The sequence below is a fragment of the Pectinophora gossypiella genome, chromosome 1 (genome assembly GCF_024362695.1).
Source record: "Pectinophora gossypiella chromosome 1, ilPecGoss1.1, whole genome shotgun sequence".
Classification (NCBI taxonomy): Eukaryota; Metazoa; Arthropoda; class Insecta; order Lepidoptera; family Gelechiidae; genus Pectinophora; species Pectinophora gossypiella.
In genome coordinates this window covers 11,333,169-11,348,958 of record NC_065404.1, presented here as the reverse complement: position 1 = coordinate 11,348,958, position 15,790 = coordinate 11,333,169, and the positions used below count along the sequence as shown (strand labels likewise).

At 39.0% G+C, this 15,790-nt stretch overlaps 1 protein-coding gene across 1 annotated transcript in view; it reads left to right on the top strand.

The window, feature by feature from the left end:
* Positions 1 to 15,413, top strand: part of LOC126371687 (long-chain fatty acid transport protein 4-like) — a 32,730-nt gene extending 17,317 nt beyond the window's left edge. The window contains exons 3-12 of the mRNA XM_050017026.1: positions 2,789 to 3,029; positions 3,225 to 3,444; positions 6,041 to 6,242; positions 7,602 to 7,735; positions 9,303 to 9,361; positions 10,302 to 10,445; positions 11,231 to 11,304; positions 12,672 to 12,893; positions 13,116 to 13,269; positions 13,639 to 15,413. Of these exons, the coding sequence (XP_049872983.1) occupies positions 2,789 to 3,029; positions 3,225 to 3,444; positions 6,041 to 6,242; positions 7,602 to 7,735; positions 9,303 to 9,361; positions 10,302 to 10,445; positions 11,231 to 11,304; positions 12,672 to 12,893; positions 13,116 to 13,269; positions 13,639 to 13,790 (1,602 nt within the window). The 3' untranslated portion in view covers positions 13,791 to 15,413. The remainder of the gene's footprint in view (positions 1 to 2,788; positions 3,030 to 3,224; positions 3,445 to 6,040; positions 6,243 to 7,601; positions 7,736 to 9,302; positions 9,362 to 10,301; positions 10,446 to 11,230; positions 11,305 to 12,671; positions 12,894 to 13,115; positions 13,270 to 13,638) is intronic.
* The last annotated feature ends 377 nt before the right edge of the window (positions 15,414 to 15,790 follow it).

The following is a 15,790-nucleotide window of genomic DNA, read 5'->3' as shown; positions in this document are numbered from 1 at the left end:
CCTTTGACGCCGTATTTGCTAATCTAGAGAACATTCGATCAACAACTAGATATCGGGGCAGATCGTCAAAAACGGTCCGAGAAATAACAACGGACTGATTCCTCTGAAGTGGAAGCGTAGCTTTAAGGCATCTAGACAACAATATATATTAAGAAACTCATGCCCGTAATCCCTAATGGGGTGGGCGGAACCACAATTAATCAAAGACAATTTGCAGCCTTTAGATAAGAAATCCTTAGACAGATATTATGATAAATCTTATGGTGATAAGGGATCAGCCTACCTATCGTCCATATGAATTGGCCATTATGTTAAAAGGATAACCCTCTGTCAGACAAGCAGGTGAACATGGCCTATGTTTTTATACGCTCCCAGTTTAGCATATAACAACATAGACAACAAAGTGCAAGAATGGCTACATAACTGAGGCGATAAAAGTTTCTATCTAAAATGGTTAAATTCTGTATACCTAATCCAACTGTCGCCCCCAGTACTATTGTCGGAATCTAAGACACTTTGAATTCCAAAAGGCAGTTAAACCAGCAACAAACCAAATAACAAAGTTGGCCGATGTTTTAATTTGGAAGGCTTAAACTTTTGCTTCACCAAAGATGTCTAGAGACAGATAAAGCAAATTAATATTTTGCTTTATCAGTTTAGCAGTTACAGAACAAAATTATTCACAACTGCTAATTTAATTTCCATTCAACTACTTACTGTTGTAAAGTCAATCCGAAGTTATTCTTGGCTCTCGGACACTAAGGCAATACCAAGTGCTTACGTTTGAATCTTCATTACGTATGTGATACGTGATTTGCATGTGAGACAGAGAGCGAATACTTTTTGTCCATCATCATTTCCATTCATGTGATTTGACTAGATTATCGGGTTTATTGACACGTCGGAACGTGAGTAACTCATGAGTAATATTTTGGTTTCGAATTAGGTATCTTGGTTTTGTTTTAAATCAATTATATCTATCTACTCAGTCTGTATCCACGGAATAGAAGAAAGAAGTTGGTAGGGCTAAGTGATTCGCGCCATATAAGTAGGAAGAAATTGTTCATACTCTAACTTTGCACTCCACACGTCCGCAAACTTACGACCCACTGAGCTCCTTGGTATATTAAGAGGTCGTCTTGTGCATTGTAACGTGCACGTCAAAAATCAAATATCGACTATCATGCAAGGAGATCCCTCCTTATCACAAGAAAGCTTCTTCTGTCGTGTGGGTTGAGAGGTGGATTACCAACCTCATCAAACCTGGACACTAAAAACCTTAGAATGATCGACTATTTATCAAAAAAATACTTTTGTATGCAGTATCATACGGAAAGTAATCATAAAATTGCAGACTGTCACATAAAATATACATTGCTGGTAGAGTGGATACGGAATTTGAGAAGTAGGAGAGCTATCGTAGTTATGTTTGCAGGAGTAGTAGTAAAAGAGAGTGGGGTTGAACCGGCGTCAGTGGTTCTCATACAAAATGTGCGTTAGGGCCTTTCAACCTCTTTCTTCTATTCCGTGATCCACCCATTGGTGAGACTCACAGGAAACTCCGGCCCTGTGTTTATGTTTATTAATCATAAATCAAGACAAAATTTCCTAATCATAGGTAGGTGTATAAAACGAAATAAAAATTGCTAGGTACTGCATTCTCATCGCACGTTGCTGATTTATAGAATTCGGAAGACAGACAAGACAGATTAGATTAGACGTAAGTATGTCAGCTTACGAAGTAAAAAAAGAGGTATGTACCTTTTAAAATAAAGCCTTTAACCTAGACATGACTTTCAGAAAGATATTGGCACCAGTGATTGACTGATTACACTTAGTTTGATTTGTAGCTATGAATCAGCTTCGTGTGATTGAGATAAGTACGATTATTTGTGGATTTTAGTTCTAACTTCGTAATTTTGTATTGCGTCAAAATTTTATTTTTTTAAATGTGTGTGACATTTGTCTCGAGACTGGTAAACAAAATAATTTGATTTTTATGGTTATTGTCAAGGTCAAAAAAATATCCCGATCAAAACTTCTGATAACGAATTTTTGTTATACAAAAATAGATTTCGATGTTAACTTCGAAAATAATATTTGATGTCATTATTCCATTTCCTGACCAGCGGTTTAGGTACCTACTTATCTTACCGATCGATCTACACACTATAATACCTACCTAATACTAGGTATTAAATTATTCCGACGCGACGCGACGGTACAATAAAATTTGACCTTTTCATAGGTTATAAAAAATATTGGTATGTACCAATTGCTCTACTTACATGTCTACACCATGAAAAATTGCGTCTCACTATTGATCGGGCTTTTTAAGCCTTAACGAACCTTCTGAGACCCACGTTTACATAACATATAACATAACATAAGCTCACGGCTATATCCCAATAGGGAATTCAGAAGTACATCCATCGCAAGATGAACTAAGTACCCACGCCCCACCGAGCTCTCTGCCCCACGTTTATCCATCCAACATTCTTTGGATACGGACATCATAGAATGCGTTCAGCTGCTTATTATCCTAAGCACGTCGTAAATACGGATTTCTCGTCTCTACAAAAGCCAGATTCCCGACTTCTCATTTTGAATTGTCTCGACTAGACTTCTCCTGAAACCCTAGTCGTAAAAATCGACACGGTTTCCAAGCGACTTCTATTTTTACCCACTTCAGTATCCGATTAAGTACCGATTGTGCGCGTTTATTGTATCACACTCTGTATATCACACTCTCGATCTTCAACCCTCTAACCCAGACCCTATGTTTCAGATGGCATCAAAATCGAACCAGGTATCCCGCGTCATGCAGGAGCATCTGGGCCTGAAGCGTGGGGACGTGGTGTGCGTATTCATGCCCAACTGTGCGGAGTACGTATGGACTTGGCTGGGCATGGCCAAGTTGGGCGCAGTCTCAGCCCTCATCAACAGCAATCTGCGGCACAAACCACTGTTGCACTGCATCCAAGTCGCGAAGGCCAAGGCAATCGTCTTCTCTGAACAACTTGCTTCTGGTTGGTGTTCTTTTTTTTGACGGGTAATCTGAACTAGCAATAACAAAAGATCGAAAAACCCCGCGTGTTATCCACCACCGACTTCTCATACATTCCACTCGATGTTTTGGATCTATAACGTCATTACCGTTCAATACAATCAAAATATAGGTAATTTTGAGAATCTAACATGAAAACATTTCCTTTTTAATGCAGCTATTGAGGAGATCCGCAGTCAGCTGTCTGAAGAGCTGAAGCTGTTCCAGCTGTACGGGCAGGGGGCCCCCGGGGTCATCGACCTGGCGGCTGAGATGGACAAGCACCCCCCGGAGTACCCCCTCGTAAGCGACAAGCCTGGGTACAAGGATACGCTGCTCTACATCTACACGTCTGGAACCACTGGCATGCCCAAAGCTGCTGTTATGCCCAATTCCAAGTAAGTGCTCTTGATTTTTTTACAGGACTTAACTCTCTCATTATTTAAGAGCAGCGCTCTTGTCGGTGGAGTAATCGCCATCACTCTTCGCTCCGCCAAATCGTTCACCTCCGGATACGACACGACTTGTACCTTCTCTTTTATTTGTTTCATAAATGTTCGCCTAGGTAGAATAGAATAGAAATTGTTTATTATAAAAGGACGCCACACACAAAGACAAGACAATGGCCCCGATTCCTGCAGACACCGCCTAATTTTATTTTAGGTTATATCCGTCATTTTCGTATCCGTCGAAAAGGAAAGGGACGGATGATTCACAGCTCTTAATTTTAGGAAGAATGAGTAAATTAATGTGTCGAGTTATTGACTGACGTAAAATTTTTAGACGGTTGGTTTAGATTTGTGCTTAAAATTGACGTGTGTTCCATAAATTTTATGCTTGTCGATTACCCGTCCCTTTCCTTTTCGGTGGATAAGAAAAGGACAGATATAACTTAAAATAAAATTAGATGGTATTTACAGGAATTAGCACCATTAACATCACTTAATTTTTTTTACAAAACAATTACAAAAAGGATCAAGCATCAATTACAGCCGGTCTACACCTTCCTCTCTTTCCTTCAATTTTTCCTTCTATAATGTTCTTTATGTATCAGGTCTATTATGGTTTTTTGCTTTAACTCTTTCCAGCACTTTTTCATTTGACGCCATTTCAGTCCAGCTTCCCCCTCCATCCTTCGCCAACACCAAAACGGGACTTATAGTTGACCGAAAATGGGGAACGCAGAGGGCTCTTACCGAGTAACGTGCCTGTTAGAGTGCCTAGGTGGGCAAGAAAAAAGTGATTTCTATTATTGATATCGTTTACCTGGTTAAATGTATATTTTTTTTACCTTTTTCCTATATACATTATTGATAAATAATTATATCGTACTTATACTTAGGTGTTTAAAAAAGCTACGGGGGAAATAACAGATGTCTTTCGATAAGAATACGTCATAGAAAGCCCACACAAAATACCTTATGAGTACCTAGACACCTATAAGTAGCGTATCGAATCCGTTGACACCTATTTTTGTTCCCTACCACCTACCTAGTTACCTAAGTAAATAAATGTCAATCCGTCTAAGGTCAACTTGAGAATGTAGGTACTGGTATTTATGATAAAAAGTAGGTACCTACGTAAGTACTTACTGATTTAAACTTCCTTTCGCATGCATACATTTTATAGAAAATGAAATTCGGATATGTGCTTAATGGCTTTAAAGCCATAAGACTGAATATCCTTTTAAAATCCAAACCCTATTGTTTAACTATTGTGTTTGGAAATTTTAGGTTAAGCTATAGGAAAACATTAACTTCTACTAGGTAAGTATATGGAAAATGTATTGAAAGGCATGTGTGTGGAATTGCGCAATGCGGCGCCAGCGGGAACTAGCTTTAGTGGCAATTGCTACCAAAATTCGACGCTTCATCTTATCAGCATAACGTGTTTTAGACTAAAGCTTAAGTCAACACTACTAAATTTAAAATAAAATACATTATAACAAACGTCTTAAATTTGTATATTTAAACATGGTAAATATTGAACTATTCTTACGTCCTGATTCAATCTTGTAAAAAGCTCTAAATTAAACTCTCAATCACGACAATCGTATTCTTTCATTCTTAACATAAAGAGAATCAGAATCATTTTATTCATCATCATCATCATCAGCCCATTAACGTCCCCACTGCTGGGGCACGGGCCTTCCCTATGGATGGATGGGGGGGCATTTTATTCAATGTCACTTTTTCATTTTTGAATCTACGTAATTTTGCAAGGTGTACAGATGTAAGTCAATGGATTACCTTATGAAAATATTATGTTCTTGATCGAGTAAAGCCTCGACTTGTAATGACCCGTGTAAATGAACTGAATATCTCCCTAGTATGCAACGACGAATCACAAATATATTATACTATATTATATTTTACATATATTTCCGCAAGATAACGCACCGTCGATGATGGTCGAGCCAAAATACATTCAAACTATGTTAGTGAAAATTGCACTTTAAAAGTAATAACTCATTAGTGTAAATTCGGCACCGGGTTTCAAGCCCAAGGCTCCCCGCTTTAAAAGCAAACCAGTAATACACAGGAAAACCATGACTTTTTTCGATAAGGAAATACTACTAAGAAAATGGACTATTCCGTCAGTTATCATATGCACCTTGCTACAAGAGGGACCCTATCAATTCGTACGGGTTACCTATACGCGTAACACTTCTTTTCTTCTCTTGCGTGGGTTGTGAGATGTCTACCGACCTCGCCAACCCTGGGTTATTATTGAGCCGCCAAAGGCTGAAATATTTACTTAGGTAAATAGTAGCCAGGTCCGACTGCTTAGCGTGCCTTTCTAAGCACAGATCATCTTTAGGACAATCCGGTGATCAGGCTGTAATGTCCTAATCAAGCTATAGGGATCACAAAAACACTTTTTGTGATTATGACCCCAACGGGATTCGAATCTAAGACCTCCGTCGTGAGCCTAACACTCAAGCACTGAACCACAGAGGTCTTTCACTATTAAAAACTCTATTTCTCCCCACAGATACCTGCTAGTGGTGGTGGCGACAACCCACATGCTGGGCCTGAACTCCTCGGACCGCATGTACAACCCGCTGCCGCTGTACCACACGGCGGGTGGAGTTGTGGGCACGTGTGTGGCCCTGGTGGATGGTATCCCCACCGTGTTGCGGGCCAAGTTCTCCGCCTCCAACTACTGGACTGACTGCATCAAGCATGATGCCACGGTACGTTAAGAATATATTTTTTCAATCATTTACACTCGTCTGACCGGCTGGTCTCCGAAAATGTTTCGGGCAATAGATATGGGGTTCTTCGCGTTATTGTTCATTTTTATTCTAACAAATGTCCTTAACCATAAATTTACATTATCAGGCATGGTCCCTTATATCTTATAAAAGATATTACAGAAATATTCATTACTTAGGTTGTGATGTGGCAGGGTAACTCCCATCTATGTGATATACATGAAAGTAAATTATGTATGACGCCAACTTACGTGAGTTCCAACTGGATATTTGCAAAAAGACAAAGATTCTAGATATTTTTGCGTTTACGGTACTGACTTCCGGTGTTCGAAGATCCATCCAGTATTTAAAAAAATATAAGAAGCTATAATATTTAATTCAATAACCTACTTCAATGTAGGCATCAGTACGTATGGCTGTCAAACTAAATACCTGTGTGGTTAACCGTATTTTATAAATGTGGGACAATAAACTTAATTAAGCGTTGCTACAGTAGCCTATCGGAAACAATTGTTTGAATGTTACAATAACGGAGGTACGAGAATTGTAAATAATTTAGATTTGTTTCGGATATTGATCTACTAACCAAGAATGACGAAACAATAGGTTAATTTATTAACGGCTTTATATAGGTATAATTCAAACTTCTTACCTTGTATGATAAATAGTTATAGTAAGTATATACATTCCGTGGTAATAGGTAGGTAGTTACACTTACCTGTGAACAATCAAGATTCCGTCCTTTAGGTAGGTACGTATACTAAGTAAATACCTATAGGATTACGTGGAGTAATAGTCTCGGAATCAAAAAATAATCATAATATAACATAAACAGCCTATATAAGTCCCACTGCTAGGCACAGACCCAAAAATCAAAATAAAAAAATACTTAACTAAAAATCTCATTAGTTTAGGTAGGTAATTTTGTAGTGTGACTTTTATTCACACACTTTTTGACTATTTTAACCGGTCTATACGTGATTGAATAAGCTAAACAATTACCTTGTTCATTTTATTTTCTTGACGTTTACACCGCGTTGCAGTGACCGTGGTCACGGAATAAGGTAATTGTTTTTTACCTTATTATTTATCATTATTTTAATCACGTCTCGACCCGTTCAAAATACATGGTTTTATAGGGTTGTGGCCACTAATATGCTGAAGATTTTTTACAAAATATTTTTAAATATTTCCCATTGAGCGCAAGTTATAGGGATTACCCCCGACGCTCCTTCTGGGAGAACAACTATGTCAGTCAGTCAGTGGGTTTGCAGCTATATATAATATAATTCAAAGGAAAAACAATATACTGATAATATTTATATAAATACCTGGCAGGTCGCGCAATACATCGGCGAGATGTGCCGCTACCTGCTGGCGCAGCCGGCGCGGCCGACCGACGCGCAGCACCGCGTGCGCATCATGGTGGGCAACGGCATGCGCCCCGCCATCTGGCAGCAGATCGTTGACAGGTAAACTAGAGTGAGTTTCCACTGAAGCGATACGAAGCGGGAATGAGAGATGTGCAGTAATCTACTAATGTCAGAGCTGCTCTATCGCTTCCTATTCCTGCATTTCTCCGTTCTGTCCCTCTCATCTTTTCTTTGGTGGAAGCTCACTATTAAACTAGGTGTCTACTAGAACGGAACCAGAGCATCAGAACATCGACAAATTCGGACCGGCTGTCGTAACAATTCGTAATTACCGATGCTGTGTACGCTCTGTCTGCTTCGATTCCATTTTAGTAAACGCAAAGCATTAGAGACCATCTCACGAAATAATTTATCGTTGTCTCTTTAGACTTTTAAAACCAGTCATCTAATTTTATTCAACTCTGAGGGATTTCTATTGTGGCGCGGACTCTATCCTACTAAATTCGACGCAGGTTAGTTCAGGGAGAAATGTGAGTGTGTGTGACTGTTCACTGAACTAATCTACGTCGAATTAAGTAGGTAATATAGAGTCCTCGCCCTGTAGTATTGTTGAATAAGTTATAAATACGTATTTTAATACCTACCTACGTAAATTGTCAGTGTAATATAGTTCATTGACTTGATGGGTGACCTTTTATTCCGAAAGTTATCAAAGTTTTGCAAGTGTACATTTGTCATGGGCCTAAATCCCAATTACGTATGCAGGTTTATATTTATGAATGCTTCTGCCAAAATGTTAAACTTCTAAGTATTTATCTACCTACATACCTATGTATAAAGTTATAAGCGATAACTAAGTAGTAAGTAGGTATATAATAGGTACACACGATTATTACTCTAAAACTGTCGGTTTTACAACAAAACGGTGTTTAGCGCTTCTCAATGCTAAAAACACCGTTAAGGCAAGAAAATTTTACGCAATTTTCAAATACTTCATTCTGTTGCTTGCGCTACAATTAGTATTCTTCTTATGAATAAAAATTCAAATACTTAAGTTTTGTGTTAGGGCCGTTATTCGACACTTTCGTAAAACATCAAACGAATAATCTGTCAACTTTATTTACATTATCACAAAGGGAATCGCGGATTGCTTTTCGTAATGGTATTGTTTCTTTTCGATTTCCTTTTTGAATACAATGGTCGATCGCACGGCCATTTTGTCACTGGGTGGTGGGTTGGTGTAATAGTGTCATTTGTTGTATTTCATGAATTAACCGGAACATGAGGTCACAAGACAGTGTGGCCGCAAATGTCCACAAAATGATGAATTACTTATTATACAATTATTATTACAAACTGATAACCTGTCGCTATGTGGATAATTTATCCATCTTATAGAAAAATGGCGTGCGTATATGAAACGATTAATTAATGTGGAGGAAGTAAGAGAAGTGTGTCAAGATCGAAACAAATGGAATTCCATAGTCATTGCTTACCCCGGTGGGAAATAGGCGTGAGTTTATGTATGTATAGAAAATTAGGGATATTTTCTATTTGGCAAGCTCCCTGCACTGCGAGTTGTCTCATTGATGACTTATTGGTTCTGCCCAACCTGTTAGGATGCCCAAGACTTTTTTATGAATTAATAGTATATCTTGTTGTTTAGGTTCAAAGTGCCTCAGATAAATGAAATTTACGGCGCAACTGAGGGCAACGCTAATATCAGTAAGTATGAAACATTGACTTGTATGTAGTATTATTTAGATCTCCATGCGTGTATGTTTATTTAGGTACTTAAGTTATTGATATTACTTTTACTCATTGATAAAAGATTGAACTTTTGGACTGGTTCATAGGTCGCATTATGGCTATGTCAATAAACCTATTACAGATAGAGAATTATCTTTATTTACACAAATTGTTTGTAATGCTTAGTTCAAATGACATAGATATTCACCTACATATTAAATGAACAAATAGTAAGATTATTTTGTAATGACTTCCGAGATTCTAAATTATACCTACCACTGGAACATATGGATGGGCAGTCTGTTCATGTTGCGTATAGGCAGTATCAATCAGACCGACTAGTTAGTACAATTAATGATTATATTTGAATATAAGATAATGGCCTCGATTCCTACAGACACCTATTTTTATTATAAGTTTTACCTGTCATTTTATTCGACGAAAAGGAAAGGACCGGATGATTGACAACTGTTAATTTTAAAATGAATGAATGATTAACCCGGGCGAATGAAATAGGCATCTTGCTCATATGTAATCCGTTTGACGTGTGCTGTCAACTTAATTCTGTCTGGTTATTGGCCAATATAAAATTATGGATGGGTATTTTAAATTCCTGCCTAAAATTGACGCGTGTTCCATAATTTTTATGCCTGTCGATTACCCGTCCCTTTCCTTTTCGGCGGATAAGAAAATGACAGGTGTAACTTAAAATAAAATTAGACGGTGTCTACAGGAATTAGCACCTTTGTTTTACAATGACTTCAGCGCGTCAGAGTTAGATCTGGCAAAGTACAAAAGCCAGTGTTATGACATTCATTAGCATAGTGACGTATCATTCGAGATTAGGCTGATCGATTCTTTTATAATAACAGTAGGTAAGTATTTTTAGTTATCTTATTAATCTGTCTTTTTCCAGTAAACGTGGATAACACGGTGGGCGCGGTGGGCTTCCTGCCGAAGTTGGTGCCAACCAGCCTGCACCCCATCGCCGTGGTGCGGACGGACGAGCAGGGCAACCTGGTGCGCGGCCCTAACGGATACTGCATCCGGTGCCAGCCTAGTGAGTCAGGTTTTATGTACCTAGCGCGCGTGGTCAAATGGTCAGAATGAAGAGAATGTTGAGGAGTTTCTTACACCACTTCTCCTCAGTTACATTACACGTTTCGATGTTGTGGCATACAATAAAGAATGTTACTACGCATAGAACGGTAAAACTCCCCGCCTCGCACTAATTCGTACTTATAGGGCGCAGAGCTAAATTCTCCTCATCCCCTTTGGGTCTCTTGTTTATTATTTTGTTTTTTATTCGAACGTCTTTGTCTGGTTTGAGGAAATATATCTATATTTCCTACCTAACTACCTACATAGACACTTATAACTTCTATACTATGTAGTTTACAATGTTTTTATATTATGGTATGGTTTTTTAATATACAGGGTGTTAGTGACATCGTAATGAATACTGAGGGGGATAATTCAGCTCATGATTCTGAGTTGGTTGTTTTCTTGTCATGTTTTCTTTGTGAAATGCTATACTATTCGTTACGATGTCACACCCCGTACAAGTGCGTACGGGTAGCCATACAAGTACGTATGAGTGTTAGTGACACCGTGACGAATACTGAGGGAGATGATTTAGACCATGATTCTGAGTTGTCGTTACGATGTCACTCACACCCTGTATGTCAAAAACGAATGTTGTAAACAAAGTATTATTGGAGCATTCATAGAAAGTATTATTCATAGCGTTATACGTATGAGGTCGGAATGACGCCAATGTCCTTTGTTTTGTTAGCGACGGTCTTTGTTTTTGCTTGTCATAATAATAACTTCCTTTCTTTACAGATGAGCCTGGCATGTTCATCGGGCTGATTGCTCAGGGCAACGCTTCTAGGGAATATTATGGATACGTTGATAAGGTAGATAGATACATAATATTTACTGCAGCGTGGTGCAGTATGCTCTATGGAGCATCCGGAGGAGGTATGCCTCCTCCGGTTGATTGAGGAGAGACATGTGACCAGCAGTGGGACTTATATAGTCAGTTTATGTTTAAAACCACCAAAACGAAAGAAAGGTGACCGTCGTGTCTTATAAGGAAGTGAAATAATTGGCCTTTGATAGACAAGAATGAAGAACGCTACACCGACAAGAGCGTGGCTCTTAAATTAATGATGATGAATCTTTTAAACTATTTTATAAATCGCTAGTAATAGAAACTTCGATTCCTGTCCTATCAGACAGAAAACGGTCACGCGGTTGATAGTTCCGTGTTCTCATTCTTTGTTCAATATTATATTACGTTACATAGATCTACCTATCTAGATATTCGCATAACATACGCGAAAGCTTAAACGCGTAACCGCTTTCTGTGTGATAGGACCCTAAGTGTAAAATGGACAAAAATATAATAGAAACGTAAGTAACCCTGCTTAAATAGGCGAAGAAGAAAGTCCACCAACCTTTAAGTACTATCCACAATCCATCTGAATAGCAGACCAGCTCCAGAAAGTCATGCAACGCTTCCCGGCAGTAGATTTTTGATAAACGTTAAGTAAAGTTCTTCACTACAATAGAGTTAGCAGGATAACAGAGTTCTATTATTGTCATAGACTTCACAATATTAGCACGGCTGGCCACGGCTAGTAGAGTACATAAGATTACCGTCGCGGGTATACCAACCAACACAAGAGCGCGAAGGGAAGACAACACGTTTGTCCTCGAGCGTATCTGACATTGAACTGACCGTTGTAAAGCAAGAGAAGGTAGTTTGACAAAAAAATATGGAGAAAACTTTTCGTCTTACCCACCAACTATAAGAGCCTACTTAACTTATAAGAGATGATTAAACAGTCCTGGATATTCGTGAAACAAAAACAACATAACGATAAACGGAAAGTTCAACTCGTGTATGTGACCATACATGACATGATTTGAAATGAAAAAATAATGATTCAAGTTGTGTCGTTAGTAGCTGGCCCCACTGCCTTCTCACGTTACCATCATCTCAGGCCTTTACACCTTTATCAGATGATTCAAACAGCGTTTCTTCTCACGTTAATGATTTAGATTATTCACGGATTAATCAAAATGCTGCCACACATAATTGTAATCTGGTTCCAATTTTAATCCGGTACATACACATGACAAGTACGTGTAACTTTCGTCGTCGAGATATTTGATGCGGACCTAAAATGATACCGCTATCTAACCAAATCTATTGCAATCCCTATTACCTATGTAAAACGACCAACTGTCTAACCAAACATCTCCTTTCTCCTCCCAGAGCGACAGCAACAAGAAGCTAGTGCGCGATGTATTCTGCAAGGGCGACGCGGCGTTCGTGAGCGGAGACATCCTGGTAGCTGATGAGCTGGGCTACCTGTTCTTCCGGGACCGCACCGGGGACACGTACAAGTGGAAGGGGGAGAATGTCGCCACCGCCGAGGTGGAGGACGCCATGAGCCCCGCGCTTAGCCAGAAGGCCTGCGTCGTCTATGGTGTCTCGGTTAGTAGGTTTTTAAATAGACACTATTTAGGAGCATTGGTATGAAAAACGCTTCCGCCAAGATGTCCTTTCAGGGACTTTACTTTTTAAGAAGTTGACCGTTAGGAGAGTGGTCGCTTTCGAATATGTTTTTTAGGAATGGTAAGCACCAGCATTTTCTTGAAATTTTAGCCTATCACATGATAGCTTGACTCTTGTGCTAACAAAGCAATATGTCCCCAGATTCCACAGACTGAGGGCCGCGCGGGCATGGCGGCGATCGCGGACCCGACGCGCGCGCTGGACCTCAGCAAGTTGGCGCGCGACCTCGACGACTCGCTGCCCTCGTACGCGCGCCCGCTCTTCCTGCGCATACTCAACGACATCGACATCACGGGTACGATATGATCTGCTATCAAAGCACATGTACAAAAACAGAAATTGCAATAGTTTTGACACCACCAAAGAGCGAATCAAGGAAAGTGTGTCCACTCATTCGTTTACAAATTGCGATTTTTTAATGTTGGACATTTGATTAGTAAATCTTGGCTCCGGCCAAGTAGTAAATGCGTCTAGGCAAATCGACAATAAGTAATTCGCGGCAAAAAAAGAAAATGGCGACGTCGTTCTTTAGATTCAGTCTGCATTGTACCCAAGCAAGAAAAATATGTGGATAACCGGATATGGGCAGAAAGATGTGACTCAAATCCACACATACCCAAACAAAATCGAATCGTAAAATCTAAAGTAGGTTTTTTTGTTACAGGCACGTTCAAGCTCAAGAAACTACAGTACCAAAAGGAGGGCTTCGACCCCGACGTGATCAAAGACCCGCTGTACTTCAGATCAGGCTCGGAGTTCGTGCCTGTCACGTCGCAACTCTTCACCGACATCTGCAGCGGCCGCGTCAAGCTATAAGCCTTCGAGAGGTGAACAAAATTACAGGCATCAGTACCCGTGCAAGGACTACGCAGCAACTACATTACCATAGCAACTGCATAGCCCTCGCAACGGGATATACCAAAGACACTGTCTTTAGCCGCTAAAATGGAATGTTCATTTCCCTCAATTGCAATAAGTGTATGAAAAGATTAAACCTAAATTTTCTGATGGAAACTTTAGGTACCACGAACCTGGACCAAATTCGTTGGCTCAAAATGAATGTACCACCTATGAAACAGGCAGCGTCCTGCGCCGTGCCTATACATTGAATACTAAGTTAAAATTCCTTGACCAACAGATGTGAAATCAAACTGATTGTGGGAGTTTTTTTATTTGTTTTTATATACTTTTTATATCTCATTTTATTTTTTATTGATTTATTATTTATTTTATTAGCCAAACGAAATAAGATTGTTTTAGTTTTCGATTTGCATTGACGTGTCAATTTGAAGATTGGCGTACAAGTGCATGGAGAATATTCAATGTATAGACACGGCTTTGCTGCTTTTCAATTAATATTAATAGGTTACAATTTTCGTTGAATTATTTTAAGGGTATTCGGGGTAAATAAGGAAACTATAGCTAATTCATAACCGAATAGTAACAGTTTTAGTATCAACGGGGATGCGAGCACAGGGAAGCTTTAAGCGTTTGTAAATTATAAGTAGATGTTATTTCGCTGTGTTATTATAACTACGGTCTAAGACCCGATCGATGGTAATAAATGTGTAGGGTATAGAAAGTAAATCGACATGTGAAGTGTTGTGATGGATATACGATCATCGCTCGAATGCAAGAACATTATGATTTATATCTATTGCCAGCAAGTTTTTGAGCCAAGTTCTAGAAATTAATTTTAGTACCTCTTTTTTAATAACGCGTCCTGTTTTTATGGATGGTAAAGGAGGATTTGACAGAGAAGGTTTAATGTTCTTGCACGACGGCGGAATGCAATAAGACGGTCACTAAGTATCCACATTATTGCACATTAATTAGTAGGATTTATATTGTTAACCTTTAAACAATAATTACTTATTGTATTTCAAGCATTTTGTATCATTCATATTAACTACTTCAAATTTAAATTATACCTTCAATTTATAAAGTTTATCCTTTACTAACAAAAGTATAGACAGGCATGACCTGTAGAGGTTGCATGAATCTCCGACGTTTTGCAGCTTTTGTTAATGAAGGATTGGAAACTTGTACAATATTTGACTCACATGCAATGTAGCCAATATATTTCATATGCCAGAATAGTCGAAATCAAATATACCTATGTATGTAGATAAATTTATTCGTAGACAACATTCCACCATCTAGTCTGGTAAGGTGTTTTGTTTGTTCTATCGTGCACTTTTATTAGGAAAAAAATGTTTAGTTCCTATTTCGAATTGGTTGAAGCACTTTATGGAAAGTGAGAAACTTACATAATACAACTGACGACAGGAGGTGGCCAGAAGCCGTGCGCACTTTCCATTTAGATTCCGTGCCTTGGACGAGCCGCACTGTAGACTAGGTAATAGAACGCCGTTGAATAATTGCTCCTAAAATTATTATAAGTTGTAAATAAATGAATAAATGCATGTAAAACGTAAACTGTTCTTTCATTTCTTGTTGCCTTTATAAGTCACACAACGCTGTAATTCAGGGTGTTCGTGATATCATAACGAATACTGAGGGGGATGATTCAGACCATGATTCTGAGTTAAAAGTCGAATTTTCCGCTGGAAAAGTGTGGAACTGAAACTAGTTTAAAAAACAAACCGTTAAGGCCCTGCGCAGACGACAGACTATCCGTGACGCACTTTTTAGTCTGTGAAAATATAACCTATGCAATTATATGCAGTAACGCGCCGGACTTTTTGCGCGTCGTGTGCGTTACTGCATATAATTGCATAGGTTATATTTTCACAGACTAAAAAGTGCGTCACGGATAGTCTGTCGTCTGCGCAGGGCCTAAATGATTCCACTTG